The sequence below is a fragment of the Triturus cristatus genome, chromosome 8 (genome assembly GCF_964204655.1).
Source record: "Triturus cristatus chromosome 8, aTriCri1.1, whole genome shotgun sequence".
Lineage (NCBI taxonomy): Eukaryota > Metazoa > Chordata > Amphibia > Caudata > Salamandridae > Triturus > Triturus cristatus.
The window spans coordinates 242286627-242302484 of record NC_140591.1 but is presented as its reverse complement, the minus strand read 5'-3'; the positions used below and the strand labels follow the sequence as shown (position 1 = coordinate 242302484).

General features: G+C 44.2%; 1 protein-coding gene across 1 annotated transcript in view; it reads left to right on the top strand.

The window, feature by feature from the left end:
* Positions 1-15858, top strand: part of PGR (progesterone receptor) — a 697443-nt gene that overhangs the window by 309832 nt on the left and 371753 nt on the right. The window contains exon 4 of the mRNA XM_085621437.1: positions 10308-10613. Within this exon, the coding sequence (XP_085477563.1) occupies positions 10308-10613 (306 nt within the window). The remainder of the gene's footprint in view (positions 1-10307; positions 10614-15858) is intronic.

Genomic DNA, 15858 nt, shown 5'->3' with positions numbered 1-15858 from the left:
GCCTTTTATGCGTGCATCACTGAACGGCACAAAACGAGGTACAGTGTCTGTTTCAGAGTCAGCGATACCCTCCTGGACCCACTGGTCATACGGCAGAGGCAAAGGGATCCTTTTGACATGGGCGCCGTGGATCCAGTTCTTCTTCCCCTTTACTCGAACAGCTGATCTTGTAGACAGAAGTACGAGGTGAGGGCCAATCCAACGGGGCTCATCGTTGCTTTTGCGCTGGAAATTCTTCACCAGAACCCACGTGCCAGGGTCGATAGGGTGTCCTGGAGCCTCAGAGGCCTGGGGGAGAGTATCATGCACCTGTTGGTGTAAAACACGCAATTTAGCCGTCGATTCATATAAATAATCAAGCAGTACTGGATGTTCGATTTCGATGAATTTCGTCGGTCTTGGCACACCCCATACATTGGCCGGGCGGCCAAAAATTGTTTCATATGGGCTAAGTCCCACTCGCGAGTGTACAGTCATTCTGGTGGACAGGAGTGCTAGAGGCAGAGCGTCAGGCCATTTAAGACCGGAGCTCGCCTGGATTTTGGCCAGCTTAAGTTTTAGAGCGCCATTGTAGCGCTCTACTAATCCAGCTGATTGGGGGTGATTTGCAGCGTGGAACTTCTGCTTGATCCCTAATCCCTCACACACATTCTTCATCACTTGACCCACAAATTCACTCCCATTATCACTCCACACCATTCTTGGCATTCCAAACCTAGGGAAAAATTCCTTCACGAGGGCTTTGGCTGTGGATAGAGCAGTGTTGTCCTTTAGGGGATACGCCTCTATCCATTTTGAAAAAGCGCAGACAACCACCAACACATATTTCAGGTTTTTGCACCTTTCCATGTGGATAAAATCTAGCTGCAAAACTTCAAATGGATATGATGGAGGCGCAAAATGACCAGCTGGAGTTGGGGTTCCCCTACCAGGGTTGTATTTCAAGCATACCATACAATTCTTGACCACATTCTCTGCACACTTGGGAATTCCAGCATTCTGCCATACTGGAGCCAACAACTTACAGATTCCTTTCATACTGATATGTGCCATCCCATGTGCCATAGTAACCACTGGAAGCACATATGCATCAGGTAACAACCATCGCCGATGTTCTGACAAATCGACCCAACAACCATTCTCATCCAACTTACCCGTACTTTCTCTCCACTTGCTCAACTCTTTCTCTGTGGCTTCAGCTTGAAGGGACTTTACACTCTCTATCGTGTTTTCACACATTCCAACATCACCAACCCATCTTGCAGGGCCTGCAACATACATTCGAGTCTTCACATCTTTTGCTGTTTCTTTCGCGACTTCATCAGCAAACGCATTACCACGACCAACATCATCAGTGATTTTCTTGTGTGCACTGCATTTCATAATCGCAACTTGCAACGGTAGGGTCAGTGACTCAAGAAGATCATTCACCAACTTTCCATTCTGAATCTTAGCTCCATGCAAAGTCAGGAACCCACGTTCATTCCACAATCGCCCAAAACTATGAGCCACGCCAAAGGCGTACTGGCTATCCGTATATATGTTCACTTTCATTCCTTCAGACAACACGCATGCTCTTGTAAGGGCAATCAATTCTGCTGCTTGAGCCGAATTTTGTGGCACACGTGCAGTTTCCACAATCGTGTGCAAAGTAGTGATAGCATATGCAGCAGTCGTATCACCATTCGGAAGCTTGAAACACGAACCATCCACCCATAAGGTACCATCACACTCAGTCAGGGGAGTATCTTTAAGATCTACTCTCCCTTTCGTCTCTTCTTCTGTTCTGAACAGACAATCATGTTGCTCAATCTCATCTAAGTCTGCTGGGATTGGTAATAATGTAGCTGGATTCAACGTGTTGCATCTCTTTATATGTATATGATTTGCTAACAGTGTCAGCTCATATCCGGATAATCGCGCACTAGTTAAGTGCTGTGTCTTGGTCCTGTTTAACAATGTGTCCACAGCATGTGGAATCATAACAATCAATGTATTATCCATTACTAGGCCAGCAGACTGTCGAATAGACATAGCTGCGGCGGCTGTAGCTCTCAGACAACTTGGCAATGCCCTCGCTACCGGGTCCAAGGTTGACGAAAAATATGCGCATGGGCGCGGTCTGTCGCCAAAAGGCTGTGTTAACACTGATAATGCGCAACCATCTTTCTCATGAACATACAATGTAAAAGGCTTGCTGTAGTCAGGGGTACCCAACACAGGAGCTGAACACAATGCATTGCGCAATTCCAAAAAACTTTTCTGACACTCTTCAGACCATGGAATAGGATTCGGTGTGTCTTTGCATGTTAATGCTAACAAAGGTTTTGCCAGCAAGGAAAAATTGGGAATCCAATGCCTACAGTATGAAGTAATGCCCAAGAAAGCACGTACTTCTCTCTGTGTTCTAGGCACACTCAACTGTGCAATGGCCTGAATTCTTTCTGGGGTCAGTTTCCTTCCCTCCTTCGATAAGAGATGACCTAAGTAGATCACTTCTTGTCGACAATATTGCAGCTTTGAGAGAGACACTTTGTGATGGAAGGCAGACAAATGATGCAACAATGACAATGTAGCTTCTTTGCAAATCTTTTCAGTATCCGCGGCGATTAGCAAATCGTCAACATACTGAATAAGGATAGCGCCACTGGGTAAAACCAGTGCATCAAGCTGCGCTTTTAAAGCCTGACTGTATATTGATGGGCTTTCACAGTAGCCCTGGGGAGCGCAATTAAAGCGAAAGCTTCGACCTCCTAAACTAAAGCCAAAAATGTCTCTGCTCTCCTCTGCAATTGGGATGCTAAAGAAGGCATTCTTCAGATCGATCACTGAGAACCATGCAGCGGAGGCTGGAATCATGGTTAACAAGGCAGTTATATCAGGGACAACTGGAAACTGTGGCACAACAATCTTATTAACCTCTCTAAGATCAATCACAAATCTGTAAACAGGTGGCTGTGAAGGGTCCGTTCGTTTTAAGACAGGTAAAACAGGACTATTGCAAACGTTGCCTCTTGTCTCTTCAATCACACCCTTTTTAATCAAATCACTGACAATTGCTAACAATGCTTTCTGACCTTCATTGGAGATCTTGTACTGGGGAATGCGTGGCAATCTGACATTGGCTTTTAAAGTGACCACATATGGCGGTATTTCCAGGAGACCCACATCATTGGGACCAGTAGCCCAAAGGACATCAGGAAGGGATGACAATTCAGGTGGCATTGCATTTTTAGACAAGTACATTGGGGAAATCACTTTCTTACCTAATGTAAGTTGTACCCCTGAGGGAGAACAATATAGTGTTGCATGCAATCTTTTTAGCAAATCTAATCCTAGCAAATTTTCACCACAACCTGTCGTTAGGATGAGGGGTGCTTTTAGCTCACAAGGTCCAACGGAAAGTGACATAGGACTAGAAATCGGGTTCCTAACTGGGGCGCCAGAAAAACCTACTGAAACATTCATTTCGCCAGACAAAGGCGCGCCAGGGAGTTTTGAATGCATAATTGAACTCTTTGCAGCACCAGTATCCAGCAGAAAAGGCTCCGTTACATTTGCTGTAGTTACTTTAACATAAGGTCCGCTCTGATCCACTGGCACTGAAACAACTCCCTCTCTCTGTCTACGGCTGTCCTAGTAATCATTATCTTCTACATTGTCATCTTCTGCATAATAATCATTATTGTAGTACTGAGCTGTTTTACCAGTCGCGTTGGCTTGCTGATCAAAGCTGTTTATGGTATTTTGAGGTGGAAGAGGACGCGCGTTCTGGGGAACATTTCCACGCCCTCTACCTCTAGGAGCTTGCTGATCACCTCTACCTCTTGCGCCATACGCATTACTGTTACGCTGCATTAATTTAGGGCAACTATATTTAAAATTACCTTCCTCTTTGCAATATGAACATTGGTTGGGACCTACAGGGATTCGTGGTTGATAATACCCATTCATTTGCTGGTTATTCTGAAACTGTTGGGGTTGCTGATAGATACCTTGAGTTTGCCTATAATTATTCTGTCCTCCACGTGGTGGATAAGCCTGCTGCAAGAGGACCTTTGTTTTCAGTTCTTTCGTTTTCTTATCTGTTCTATCTTTCTCGTCTTTATCTCTATTTTCATAATACTGTGCAGTAGCCAGTATTTGCGCTGAAGAGGAAACAGCCCAGGAACTTTCTGAGTCTTTTAATTTTTTACACAACTCGGGAAGTAGATTCTGCACAAATTTATCAACAAATAACCGTTGGCCACCTTCAGTGCTCATGTCTTGACCACGATAAACGTTTCTTCAAACCTGGTAAAGAAATCGGACACTGTCTCATCTTTCTTCTGCTTACATGCGGATAGTTTATCCCAATTTACGCGCATCGCAGGCATTATAGTTTTCATGTAGGTAATAATTCTACCAGGGAGTTCTGCTACCAAAGGATCAGGCTTCGCGCCACCAACTTGTCTAGCGTCTGCAGCAACGATATTAGCCCATGTACCCCCTAGCTCTGCAGCATGATCCGTATTACGGATGGATCCCCATAAAGGCTGTGGAACAACATTCCCAAATAACATATCTATGTCAGCCAGATTAATGACACATGATTCTGCAGTTTGTGATAACTCCTTGTAATATCCTGTAGGATTTTTACGGGGGTCAGGCAATGTCTGCTTAAGTGCTAACACCTCAGATCGCTTCCATGGGACATGCACCCAAACACGCTGAAAATGTGCTAGGACAGGTGGATTAGCATTTGCATCAGCAGGTCTCCAAACTGGGGGAACCTCCCGCATCGGATATTGGCGTGCTTTTACCTTTTTCCCCACAGGGAGTTCCTGTTCGAACAATGACTGCTGACAATCCCCATTTCTGAGGGACAGTAAAGTCGCAACTGCTTTATCTACAGTGGGGCCCACAATTATACCTGTTTCGAAATCAAATCACACTCGACACAATTCCTGTGGGTTTGGGTTTGCACCATTATCCTCCAATTCCTCACAGAGGAATTCACACATCTTATCAAAGACATACCTCTGTTTTGGGGCATCCCATTGGTGAAAAACGTTAACAACTGATTCCACATCATAGAGTGAAGGGAAACCAATCCACCTACGCGCCACATGATCTAACACCTCTTTCTCGTCGGGACCAGGCAGCTGACTGCGCAATTGCTTACGCTGTAAGCCAGGAGTCGCACTGGATGACCCAAAGAGAGGCGACATTAAACTAGTAACTACATTAGCTAGTCGTTGTCGTGCTGAAGGAGAAGTTGAGGCAAAAACAGGGGGATAGACAGAGGGAAGAAAAACGGATTCAGATACAGGTACCTGGGTAGTGTAAGAAGGAGCGCCAGGGGAAGCCGCTGGCGTGCTAGACAAAGTCGCAGGAAGCGCGGGGGTAACAGGTAACCAAACTGGCGGCCCTTGAGAGGGCTGCACTACAGGGATAGGAGCCAGCTGAGGAGGAGCTGGCGGCTGTGGGAATGCTTGCGGCATATTTACTGGAGGCTGCACATTTACAAGCTGTGGAGGTGCTGTGGCATTTTGCGCATATGGGGGTGGCGAACTTAGCAAATGGGACATTAGGGAATCTTTCTCTTTCTCTTTTGTCTCATCTTGCACAAGGGGTGACGAAACAGGGTAACATTTATCAATCCCTAGTTTGCGCTGTCTGTGCAATAGCTCATTCATTTGTTCCTCCTCATTATCTTTAAATTGCACAGCTGCTTGCATCACTGACATACCTCTTGCTCTCTTATTTCTTTTCGCTAGCTTAATTTCCTTCTGTTTGGCTTCCTTTCGCCATAGGCAGAAAGAATCAAACATCGCCGGCCGGGCTTTCTTTTTAAACAATTTCACTTCCAAATTATCTAAGATATCTGTATCGAAACTACCATTTTGGGGCCATTTTAAAACACCGTCCTTTCTGGTATATCGGATCCATACTTCATTACATGCAATGGGGCCCACGCCATGTTTTACATAAAGCTCATAAGTTGGAGTTCCAATTGGAGGAACCGGACATGAATCCTCTAACTGGAAATCCCTTCCACAACCCAAACAAAACAATCTTCCAAATACACTAGCACCAGGCATCTTCGCTCACTAGTCTAGTTCCAAACTTCAAAGGATTATCGATTACGATAGTCTCGTGAATACACAAGTCCTCTGGCTTTGGTGTTTGCAAACTCCAAATCAAAATGATCCCGAAGGATACCAAATTCAAACTGGGAGACGCTCCACTTATACTTAACTGAATATCGATGATCAATGGCGTCACCAGAAGACTCTCTCGACTGTTTCGCTCTACCAAAATCGCCAAGGGTCCAAAACAGGGCGATTAATCAGGGCAGCAGTCCTTCGTAGCCGTCGGGACGCGGAGAACCTCGCAGAAAAGACTTTCGGACCACGTCGACATGCAGGGGTCGATGAAGTGGCGGCCTTCCTCCAGAATTTCCACACGAAGCTCCTCACGAACCTCGGGCTTGGACCGGTACCGCTGAAATCGTCCCGAGTTGGGCGCCAACTGAAGTACTGGGAATTTTAAGCCCAGCGGTGTAGGGGAACACACCCTATGACTTCGGGTTCTTCCTGTTTCAGACCTACAGAAACACAGAGTCTTCTGGGTGAAGTCAGAGATCAGTTTATTGGCTGCAGACCAATTACAGGTATCCAAGAAGTACAACAGCGTGTATGTTCTTAGGAGACTGCTTAAAATTACAGAAACGGGCTTCTCCTTAAATACAAAATATCCTGCTTCAGGCACACATTCCTTGTTTTATGATATGGCCATATACATGTATACATTACAAAACGAAAAGGCAGAGTCATGATGACCATCCCACATTCCAGTTAAGCCTGCCCACAATTATTTACCCAGCAAGGCTCAGATCCAACATCAGATATCAACAGGCCCCAATAAACACGAGCATCTCCTGTTTGGAAAACAAGCCATAAAGCAGGAACAGTCAGGTGTGAAAGAGATTAGCTGGAGGCTCGTGTGGGATGAAAAGGCTTTATGGTGTGTCAAGCCCTGATGCTAATCACAGGTGGCCAGAGGACGGGGAGCTCGTGGGACCGGACTGACCTGGGGCAGCGGAGCCAAGCTGCCCAGGTCACAGAGAAGTCAAAGGAATGCACATGTGTTCTAAAGGCCCGTATTTGCTTCATGATATGTAGCCTATGTGAGGGCAACCATAAGATGGCCACCGCTCTAAGATGGAACCCACGGAGTCAATGTAAATAACGTATACACAGTTTATTCATAGCTAAAATCCCCTCGAGGATTAGTTAGCGGGCCTAGAAAGCCAGAGTTTGCAGAGCGCAAAGGAGAATAGGTAAGGCAAACTTAAATGTGCAAAACCTGGGTCCAGCAACCCCGGTTGTCTCTCACCAGTGTCTCAAAAAATAAATAAGTAGTCCTGAAACAATGCCATACAATGCCATTCAATGCTTTACATTTGTCTTTGGTTCATTCTTTGCCCCTCATCCTCAACTGTTGCTACAAGGTACATAAGAGCCCTTGTAAAGTATATTTGGTTAGTTAAGGTCTGTGGTTCTGTGCTTTTTTCTTGTGTAGGTACCATAGAAGGGGGAAATCACTTCCCCCTCCATGTCCGTCTCTTGACTGGATTCTACGTTACTTCCTTATAAAGCAGCTGCAGTCTGTTTCTTCTTGGAGGACCTCTTCACAGAATTCCTTCTGTCTTGAGGCTGGTTAATGTTGGTGTTCACTCATGTATTTGTGTATGTTTTAACTCATGTTGTGCTTCTTTTTGGTTGGTAGCGCTGCCAACCAATTCTACCATGTCTATCTCTTGGGGTCTCTGCCCGTTTCTTAATTTGATTATTCTTTTTGCACCCATTCTTTCTTTATTCCAAAGGAACGTCTCTTTGGTCTGCCTGTATTCTTCAGGGGACAAACCACAGAGGTTGCAGATTTTCCTTTTCTTTTTCTGGTAGAGAATCTATATAACTGCAGATTCCTCACCTACCCTCCTATCCTGCCGATTCTGAGAACTGGACTCTCCACCTAAAAGATCTTCACACTATTCAAAAATCAATCTGACATTGTTCCGCGTTTGTGATGCAGAAATAATCACACAAAAAACTGATGTCAGCGAGCCGGGGTTGCACCTATATAGCATCGCACACTTCACTTCCGACGCTGATGATGGCGACACAGAGACACCAACACCACCTTCCGGTGTGCAGAGGTCTCGCTTAAGATTTCCTGGTTCCAATCTGATGCCTGATATTCTAGGGTGAAAAATCTGTGGTTAGATAGAGTCTCTACCCTAAGAGCGCTACAGGAGGTAAATAACTTGTTCTTCTGCTGGATAATCTCTCTAACCGCAGAATCCTCACTGCTATCCCACCTCCCAATTCTGTGAAGTGCCCTCGTTTTTTAGCATCTAAAAAGGTCATATTTTAGAGTTCTACACACTGTTACCCCTGAGTCCACAGTGTTCTGCATTCAAGGACACTGAAGTAGTCATACAGGAAACTGACTTATACGCAGAGGGGTGGCGCATATATAGCTATGCGTACTCACTCCATCGCTTCCGTAGAGGAATAAAGACAACACTGAGCTGTGTGTCACCAAGAACTGCTACAAAAACCTACAGATCTAGTCTGTTGCTGAGGAAATATTCTAATGGTGAGGAATATGCGGTTGCAGAGTATTCACCAGAAATCACATTACCTAAGGCATGCACTTTGTTTGTTTCACCGTCCCCCAGCTGAAAGATGTGACCATTTACATGATCAAAGCATGCCCTAGTGCCAAAATGAGCTGCAACAAAATAAACAAGCATTTGCAATGCAATCGGTCTCTCCTTTAAGACCTTATATGTATTTAGCTATGCAGCACATTAGCCTGGGTGCTGAAACATCTACTGTTCTTTACCATGGAGGGGAAGTAAGCACCAAACTGCGTGACACGTCAGGTATGGGAACACATGGACAGAAATATTGCTTTTCAGCGGGAAATGGTATAGTCCAAAGCTCTGTTTTAAGTATAACATCAGAGCCTTCGGTGGTCATATCACTAAAAATACAAGAATTGAAAAAAATATTATTTTCTATGGGTGCTTGTGGAAGACACATTCTATGGACTGGATTCTAGAGAATGCTAAAGTGATTCTGGTATTTTACTGACCTCTGCTGGTCATTTTCTATCAAGAAAGTTAAATAGAGGCAGTTGCCAGAAAAATAAAAAAAGGAAAGTCCCTTAGCAGAAAGCAATTCTGGTATTCTACTGGCCTCTACTGGTCGTTTTCTATCATGACAGTTAAATAAAGGCAGTTAAACGAGCAGAAAGCAATTCTGGTATTTTACTGACCACACCTGGTCGTTTTCTATCAAGACAGTTAAATAAAGGCAGTTGAACAGAAAAAAAAGCCCCTAAGCGGAAGCAGACAAGTCCTAGGGCTGACCTCCAGAGCCCACAAAGTACATGTACATATAAGTATATGCTAAAGTATATAAGTATATACTAAATTCTATACAAGAGGTCTCGAATGCTCCACCTAAAAAACATACTGTTTTTTTTCTCAACTTCTTTGACGCTCAGGGTGTCTTAACTCATGTAAACAAATGGTGAAGGTGATTTTTCCTCAACATTGAAAATGGGGGAGTAATTGTTTTATAATAGCAAGAGTAAAAACTGAAGCAGTAAATCACTGTAGACTTTCACTCCAACAGTTTCTCACTATATCAAGATCGCTGATGAGTCAAGGAACTTTCGCTGCTCTTTGAAAAGCCATTAAAATGACAGGTAGGAATGAAATGTTACATATGACATTATAGTGAAAAAACTGGTGAAATCAGATGTTTGATAGGAGAAGGAATGTGATTAGATGTATAACTTAGTAGGGGTCTTGGATTGGAAATATGGTGAAGATTGTTCTGATTGTGAAATTGTTTTTTGCCCATAAATGTAATAAAATCATTTGAAAATAAATATTTAGCATTACAGACGAAAAACACATCATAGTTCCATTTATTTAAGTAGTCACCATTTGTTAAGAGTGAAACGTATGACAATTGGTTTAGTTTTATCTTTGTTAACATTTAGGGTAAATAGCAGTCTAATCTTCTAATTTGATGTCTTCTAAACCAAAGATAAGAAAAATAACATGAAAGTGCAGCTATGAAGAGTAAAGGGGACTGGGAAATGATGTAATATTGCACTGAATAGTGTGCCGATCAAACTGAAAAGTGAAGTTAAATAAAATTAAAATATAATTCAAGTTTTCTAGTATTTTAAACTGTTTAACTTTTCGCATGCTCACATAATTACATTATTTTTTCTAATAGGTCGAAAGTTCAAAAAATTCGGCAAAGTGAAAACTGTGAGAAGGATGGATGCCGCTACATATGGACAGCCCTTAGTGATTCCGTTTGAAAACCAACAAAGCTTAGTAACCAGGATATCTAACTCAACCCAAGAATTGCACATTATTCCCCAATTGCTGAACATTCTACAGAGCATTGAGCCTGAGGTTGTGTATGCGGGTTATGATAACACACAACCCGAAACTCCAAGTTCTTTGCTTACCAGTTTGAACCGACTATGCGAGAGGCAGCTGCTTTGTGTAGTTAAATGGTCTAAATCCCTTCCAGGTAACATATTAGTTTCTCTAGATGCTGGTTTTACTCTGTTTTTATGTTATGCCTTTCATGCAAGACATATGAACCACAGCCCATGGAGTTTCTTTGCTGATGCGAAATTAAGAAGCACAGTTAAGTGGTTTACATTACATTAGTCTGAAAGAACCAATGTCCTTATTTTGGAGGACACCAGTTTGTAATGGCCCTTCTGTCTGCTTTCATGTTCTGCACTATCCAAATAATTTTGTGTTCTTACTAAAAATGTTTTGTTCACTAAAACCTCATGTTGCAGTATTGTAATGTATTGTAATTGCATTCATATAGCTTTCATATTGATAAGATGTCTAAGTGCATTATCTGACAGTTGGCACATTGCACTGTTGGGGCGAGCTTGGTTTTAAGAGTGTTAAATTGCAGTGTGGCCTACCTTGGAAGAGTTCGATGTCATCAGTTGGTCACCAGAGAGGATCTCTTATCGTATCTCACCTCGCATTGCCTTTACTTGTATTGATGTGAAGAGGACTGAGAGGTAGAAATTGAGCATCCTCTATTAATTTCTATAATCCACTCCGGAGTGACTGGTCTGACATAATGATGAGTCTCTATAGTCTACCCAGGAGTAACAGAGAAGCAGTATATGGCATGTACTGGATAGGAGCCACCGACATAAAAGCCCAGGCGTGGAGAAAAAGTAACTTCTATGATGCACTGGCTACAGGCAGCCAGATTGAGTTATCTAGGCCCTTCAGGAATTACCAAAAAATAGCCTCTCATGTGCACAGATTTCAGACAGGCATGATGCTTTTTGCTTACTCTCTTTTTAGCAATGGCATTCTATAACAGTTTAGATTTTGGGCAAAGTGAAAATTGTTGTTCTATCTTTTTTATGAAGAATCCAGGTCTTTCTTTTCTTCGTGAAATATAGATGGTCTGGTACATATCTTGTCTTTTCTGGGAGGGAGTTCCATAGCTATGCTTCATCCTGCGTGGACGAGAATTCACCAATACCTTCTACATGTGGGGGTGAATATTGAGTGGACAACTGAGGTGCTACTTCAGGATGGAGTCTTTTTTCTGTGACTACTCATTTGATTTTAGCTTGGATGAGCAATGGGTATTTGCCTCGGATGGCCCTGGGGATACAGAGTGCTTTGAAAACAGATTGTCTTGCTCTAGGTAGCCATGAATAAACTACAGTACTGACTAGTTGCTTTCCAGTGGTTGAAAATGTAGTAGCTGACTTGCTGCAACATTTCAGGTCGTTTGTTGTTTACGCTGGAAGAAAAGCGGCACCACACATTTTAAAGATCATTTGCATACTTTATTCAACATGACAAGAGTGATTGGGTCCTGTAATTTCAGCAGCTGTCCTACGTGTGGAAAGGTTTGTTAGTGTCCTCATTGTGCAGAAGACACTTCTTACAAGATTCACTTAAGGGATAACAAAACGTTTGGAGTGCATGCCACACTGATATATCTTACTTTGATTTCAATTGTGGGGACTCAAGTTCCTTTAACCAAATGGCAGTAGGTCGGTAGTTTCTTCTTTGTTTACAGGTCAAGAGTTCTGTCTTGGAACAAATAGTTGACTTTAAAATGTTTGATCAGCATCCAGTTATCCAAAGCAAGGATAGTGAAAAATAGTGGTCAGGTCTTGGTGATTCTAGCTTCCCAGGCTTTTCCAGTTTTAGGATGTATGGGTGGTGTTGCTATAGATGTATCAGGTTAGGTTTGGGGAAGTGATCAGCTGTGGTATGGGTTTACGGTAGAGATTCAACAGAAGTGGAGAGATAATTGAGGCTTGCCAAGTTTTGTGCAGTTTTAGAAGTCTCAATAGTAGACACTGGTGGTGGAAAGTGTACAGGGTCACCAATAAATCCTGCAGTAGTGATTCCTTCTACTCCATTCTTTTGGAATATTTATTTATTGATTTTTCAACATCAGTCACGAACAGTCCCATTGCAAGTCAGATATATAGAAAATAAAATAACATAACAAGTATCCAGCACTTCCGTGTTGTCCAAATATCACCAGTAGGTATCACAGTGGCATATAAAGTAGTAAAGTAAAGCATAAGCTTCAGTATGCTATTAGCCATCAATTCTATTAACAGAATAATTTCTTCTTGTGTACATAAAAGATAGTCTCACCTCCTCGATTGTTCAGTGTCTACCAGACGATGGGGAGTGCCCATGGAATCCTTCAGGAACAGTAGAGTGTATTACTTAGGACATGCTGACATGTATCTTTTCCTTCTAGATCTCCTACTACAATATGAGGTCAGTTCCACTGTTTTAACCCACTGTCTAGATGTGGGGAGTAGGTAATGGCCATTGGCATTGGAATAAGCTACAGTTCTTTAAGGTGTAAGAAGCCACCCAGGTATCCTAAAATAGGTGCAATTGATCTTGGAGCTTGTAAATGCATCTTTCAAAGGTGGTCAGGAGGTATAGTTAAAAAAACCACTCTTGATGTGTGGGTATGTGTGATGAGTGCCAGTGATGCAGGATACATATTTTGTCCACCATAAGGGCCATTGATCTCAATCTAGCCAGTGTAAAGTTGAGTTGTTGGCGTCTGTAAAGTCATGCAAAAAACCCAGTTTGGCAGAGTCTCAGAAATGTATGGAGCTAGTTTTGGAGTGTCTTTCAAAGTGGAGCACCAGTTGGGTATTAGGGAATTACAAGACAGTGTAAGAAATTAAATAGGGCAATTGGAGATAAGCCAATATTATCATGTTTAGAGGAGATAGCACATGCATGTAAGCACTGGTTAGCAGTGGAAAAATGCTCATAATCCCAATACGAGCAAAACGGAGGTCAGAAAAAGTGGAGAAGAATGGAAAAAGTTGGGGGGAAGACAACCCTAAAGTTGACAGATCTAACTGACCAAATTCTCTAAAATAGTACCAAAGAGGCCAGCACGTTCAGGGTTGAGCAGGATTTGTCACAGCCTCTGGCAGCAGGATCCCTTCCATCCTTCTGTGCCCTTCCCTCCCTTTGTTGAAGCACAGTGTCCAGTCTATGATGTTCAGAGAAGGTTGCATCCAAAGTGGGGTCTGAACTGTTGAGAAGTAGACGTACAGTCCCCCCCTCCGTAGTGTAGTCTTCAGTCAACAATGTTGTGGGGTCCATGTCAGTCCCGGTCATGGAGAATCAATCAATCAGTGAATCAGAATTTCCAGAGTGTGGCTAATCACCCGTGAATGTATCCAGGCACTAGGATCCTGCTGCAACCAACCGAAAAGCCGTGAGAGAGGTGGAGGACATTTCAGGCCTAGGCGGCGAGGTAGGAGAAGGAGTGCCCTCTGCTGTAGCTTCGGCGAATGCAGGGAGTGTGAACAAGTGAGGTGGAGCACAGGTGTGTGGAGGGTTGGTAGCACTTCAGGCAATGGTTGATGTATGCTGGTCCTTCGTCTTGGAGGGTCATGTAGGAGTGGATGAAGATCCTGAATTGGCATCTTTTCTGGGCAGGGAATCACTGGAGGTTCTTGAGGTGGGGGATGATGTGGGTCTGTTTAGGGAGGTTGAGGATGAGTCTGGCAGCCGTGTTCTGAATCGTCTGCAGTCTCTAGGAGCTGGGTGGTGATGACTGCATAGAGCCTGTTGCTGTTGTCGAGTCGGCTGGTTTCAACTGCTTGGGTGGCAGTTTTCCTGGTGTTGATGGTGAGACATCTGAAGATCTTTCAGCGTTTGCACAGGGTGAGGAAGCAGGAGGAAGAGGTGACTGCTTTGATCTGGCATCTCATGTTGATTTTTTGCTGTCCAGGATGATGCCAAGGTTGTGGGCGTGGTCCGTCGCTGTGTGTCCGAGTTCAGCGGGCCACCAGGTGTCGTTCCACTGAGACTTGTTGTTTCCAAAGATCAGCACTTCCGTCTTGTCCGTGTTATGCTTCAGGCAGTTGGTCTTCATTCAGTCAGATCATGCAGTTGTGGAAGTTGATCCTTGTGTTGGGGGGGTCTTCTGAGAGCAATAGGATGAGCTGGGTGTCATCTGCGTAGGAGATGATGTTGAGGTCATGGGCTCCAACGATGTTGGGGGTGTCATGTAGGTGTTGATCGGGGGGGGTGGAGAGATGAACCTTGCAAGATGAGTCAGATGAAGCTCCTGGGTTCCAACGTGAAGGGGGGTAGGCAAATTCGCTGGGTTTGTCCTGTGAGAAAGCATGTGATCCATTTGAGGGTGTCTCCTTGGATCCCGATGTGGTGGAGGCTCTTGATGAGGGTGTGGTATATTAAGGTATCAAACGCTGCTGAGAGGTCGAGAAGGATCAGGGCCGATGTGTGTCCCTGGTCGAGAAGGGTTCTGAGGTCGTCGGTGTCAGCAATCGAGGCTGCCTCGGTGCTGTGGTTGTCGCAGAAGCCGGTCTGGGAGGTATCCAGCAGGTTGTTGTTGTTTAGGTGTTTGGTGAGTTGTCGGTTGTAGGCCTTCTCAAAGACTTTGGCGGGAAAGGGGAGCAGAGAGATGGGGCAGAGGTTCTTGAGTTTGCTGGGATAAGTAGAGGGTTTCTTGAGGAGGTGCATGACCTCTGCGGGTTTCCATTGCTCCTTGGAGGTGGCCGTGGTGATGAATGCTTTGAGGATGGAGGTGAGTTCACCACTGATTTTCTTTTTCTCAAGGTTGAAGAAGTGGTGGGGGCAGGTGTGTGCTCTGGAGTGGATGGAGTATATGATGGCTGTGGTGATCTGTGTGGTGAGCTGTTCAAATGCAGTGAGCGGAGGAGTGTGGGTGGCATCAGTCAGTGTGAGGAGGCTGTAAAGGTCAGTAGGTTTGCATCCGAAGTTAATGTAGATGGTGGCTATCTTATTTTTGAAATAGTACACCAGGGTGTTGCAGAGGTCCTGGGATGGGGAGTGTAGAAAAGTAAAATCTCCTTTCATGGTTACCCCCATTTTTTGCCTGGTGGCAGTGTGTTTTTCACTGCAGTCTGCTGGGATCCTGCTGATCAGGCCCCAGCAACTGTGCTCTCTCCCCTAAATGGGCTCTGGTAAGTACTTTAGGACATCCACAATCGGCTCCTGGTGTACCCGTATAAGCCCCTAGTATATGGTGCTGAGGTACCCAAGGCGTAGGTACACCAGGTATCTCCCATGGGCTGCAGCATTCATTCTGTCACTCTGATTACAGGCGGTCCATTGCAGCCTGTATGAGAGGGTGCTTGCACCCCTCACTACAGATATTGTTTTCCTCTTATCTGAGGTCACTACACTTAAAACCTATAAGTCACCCTTATGGTAGGCTGTTCAGTCCTGACAGC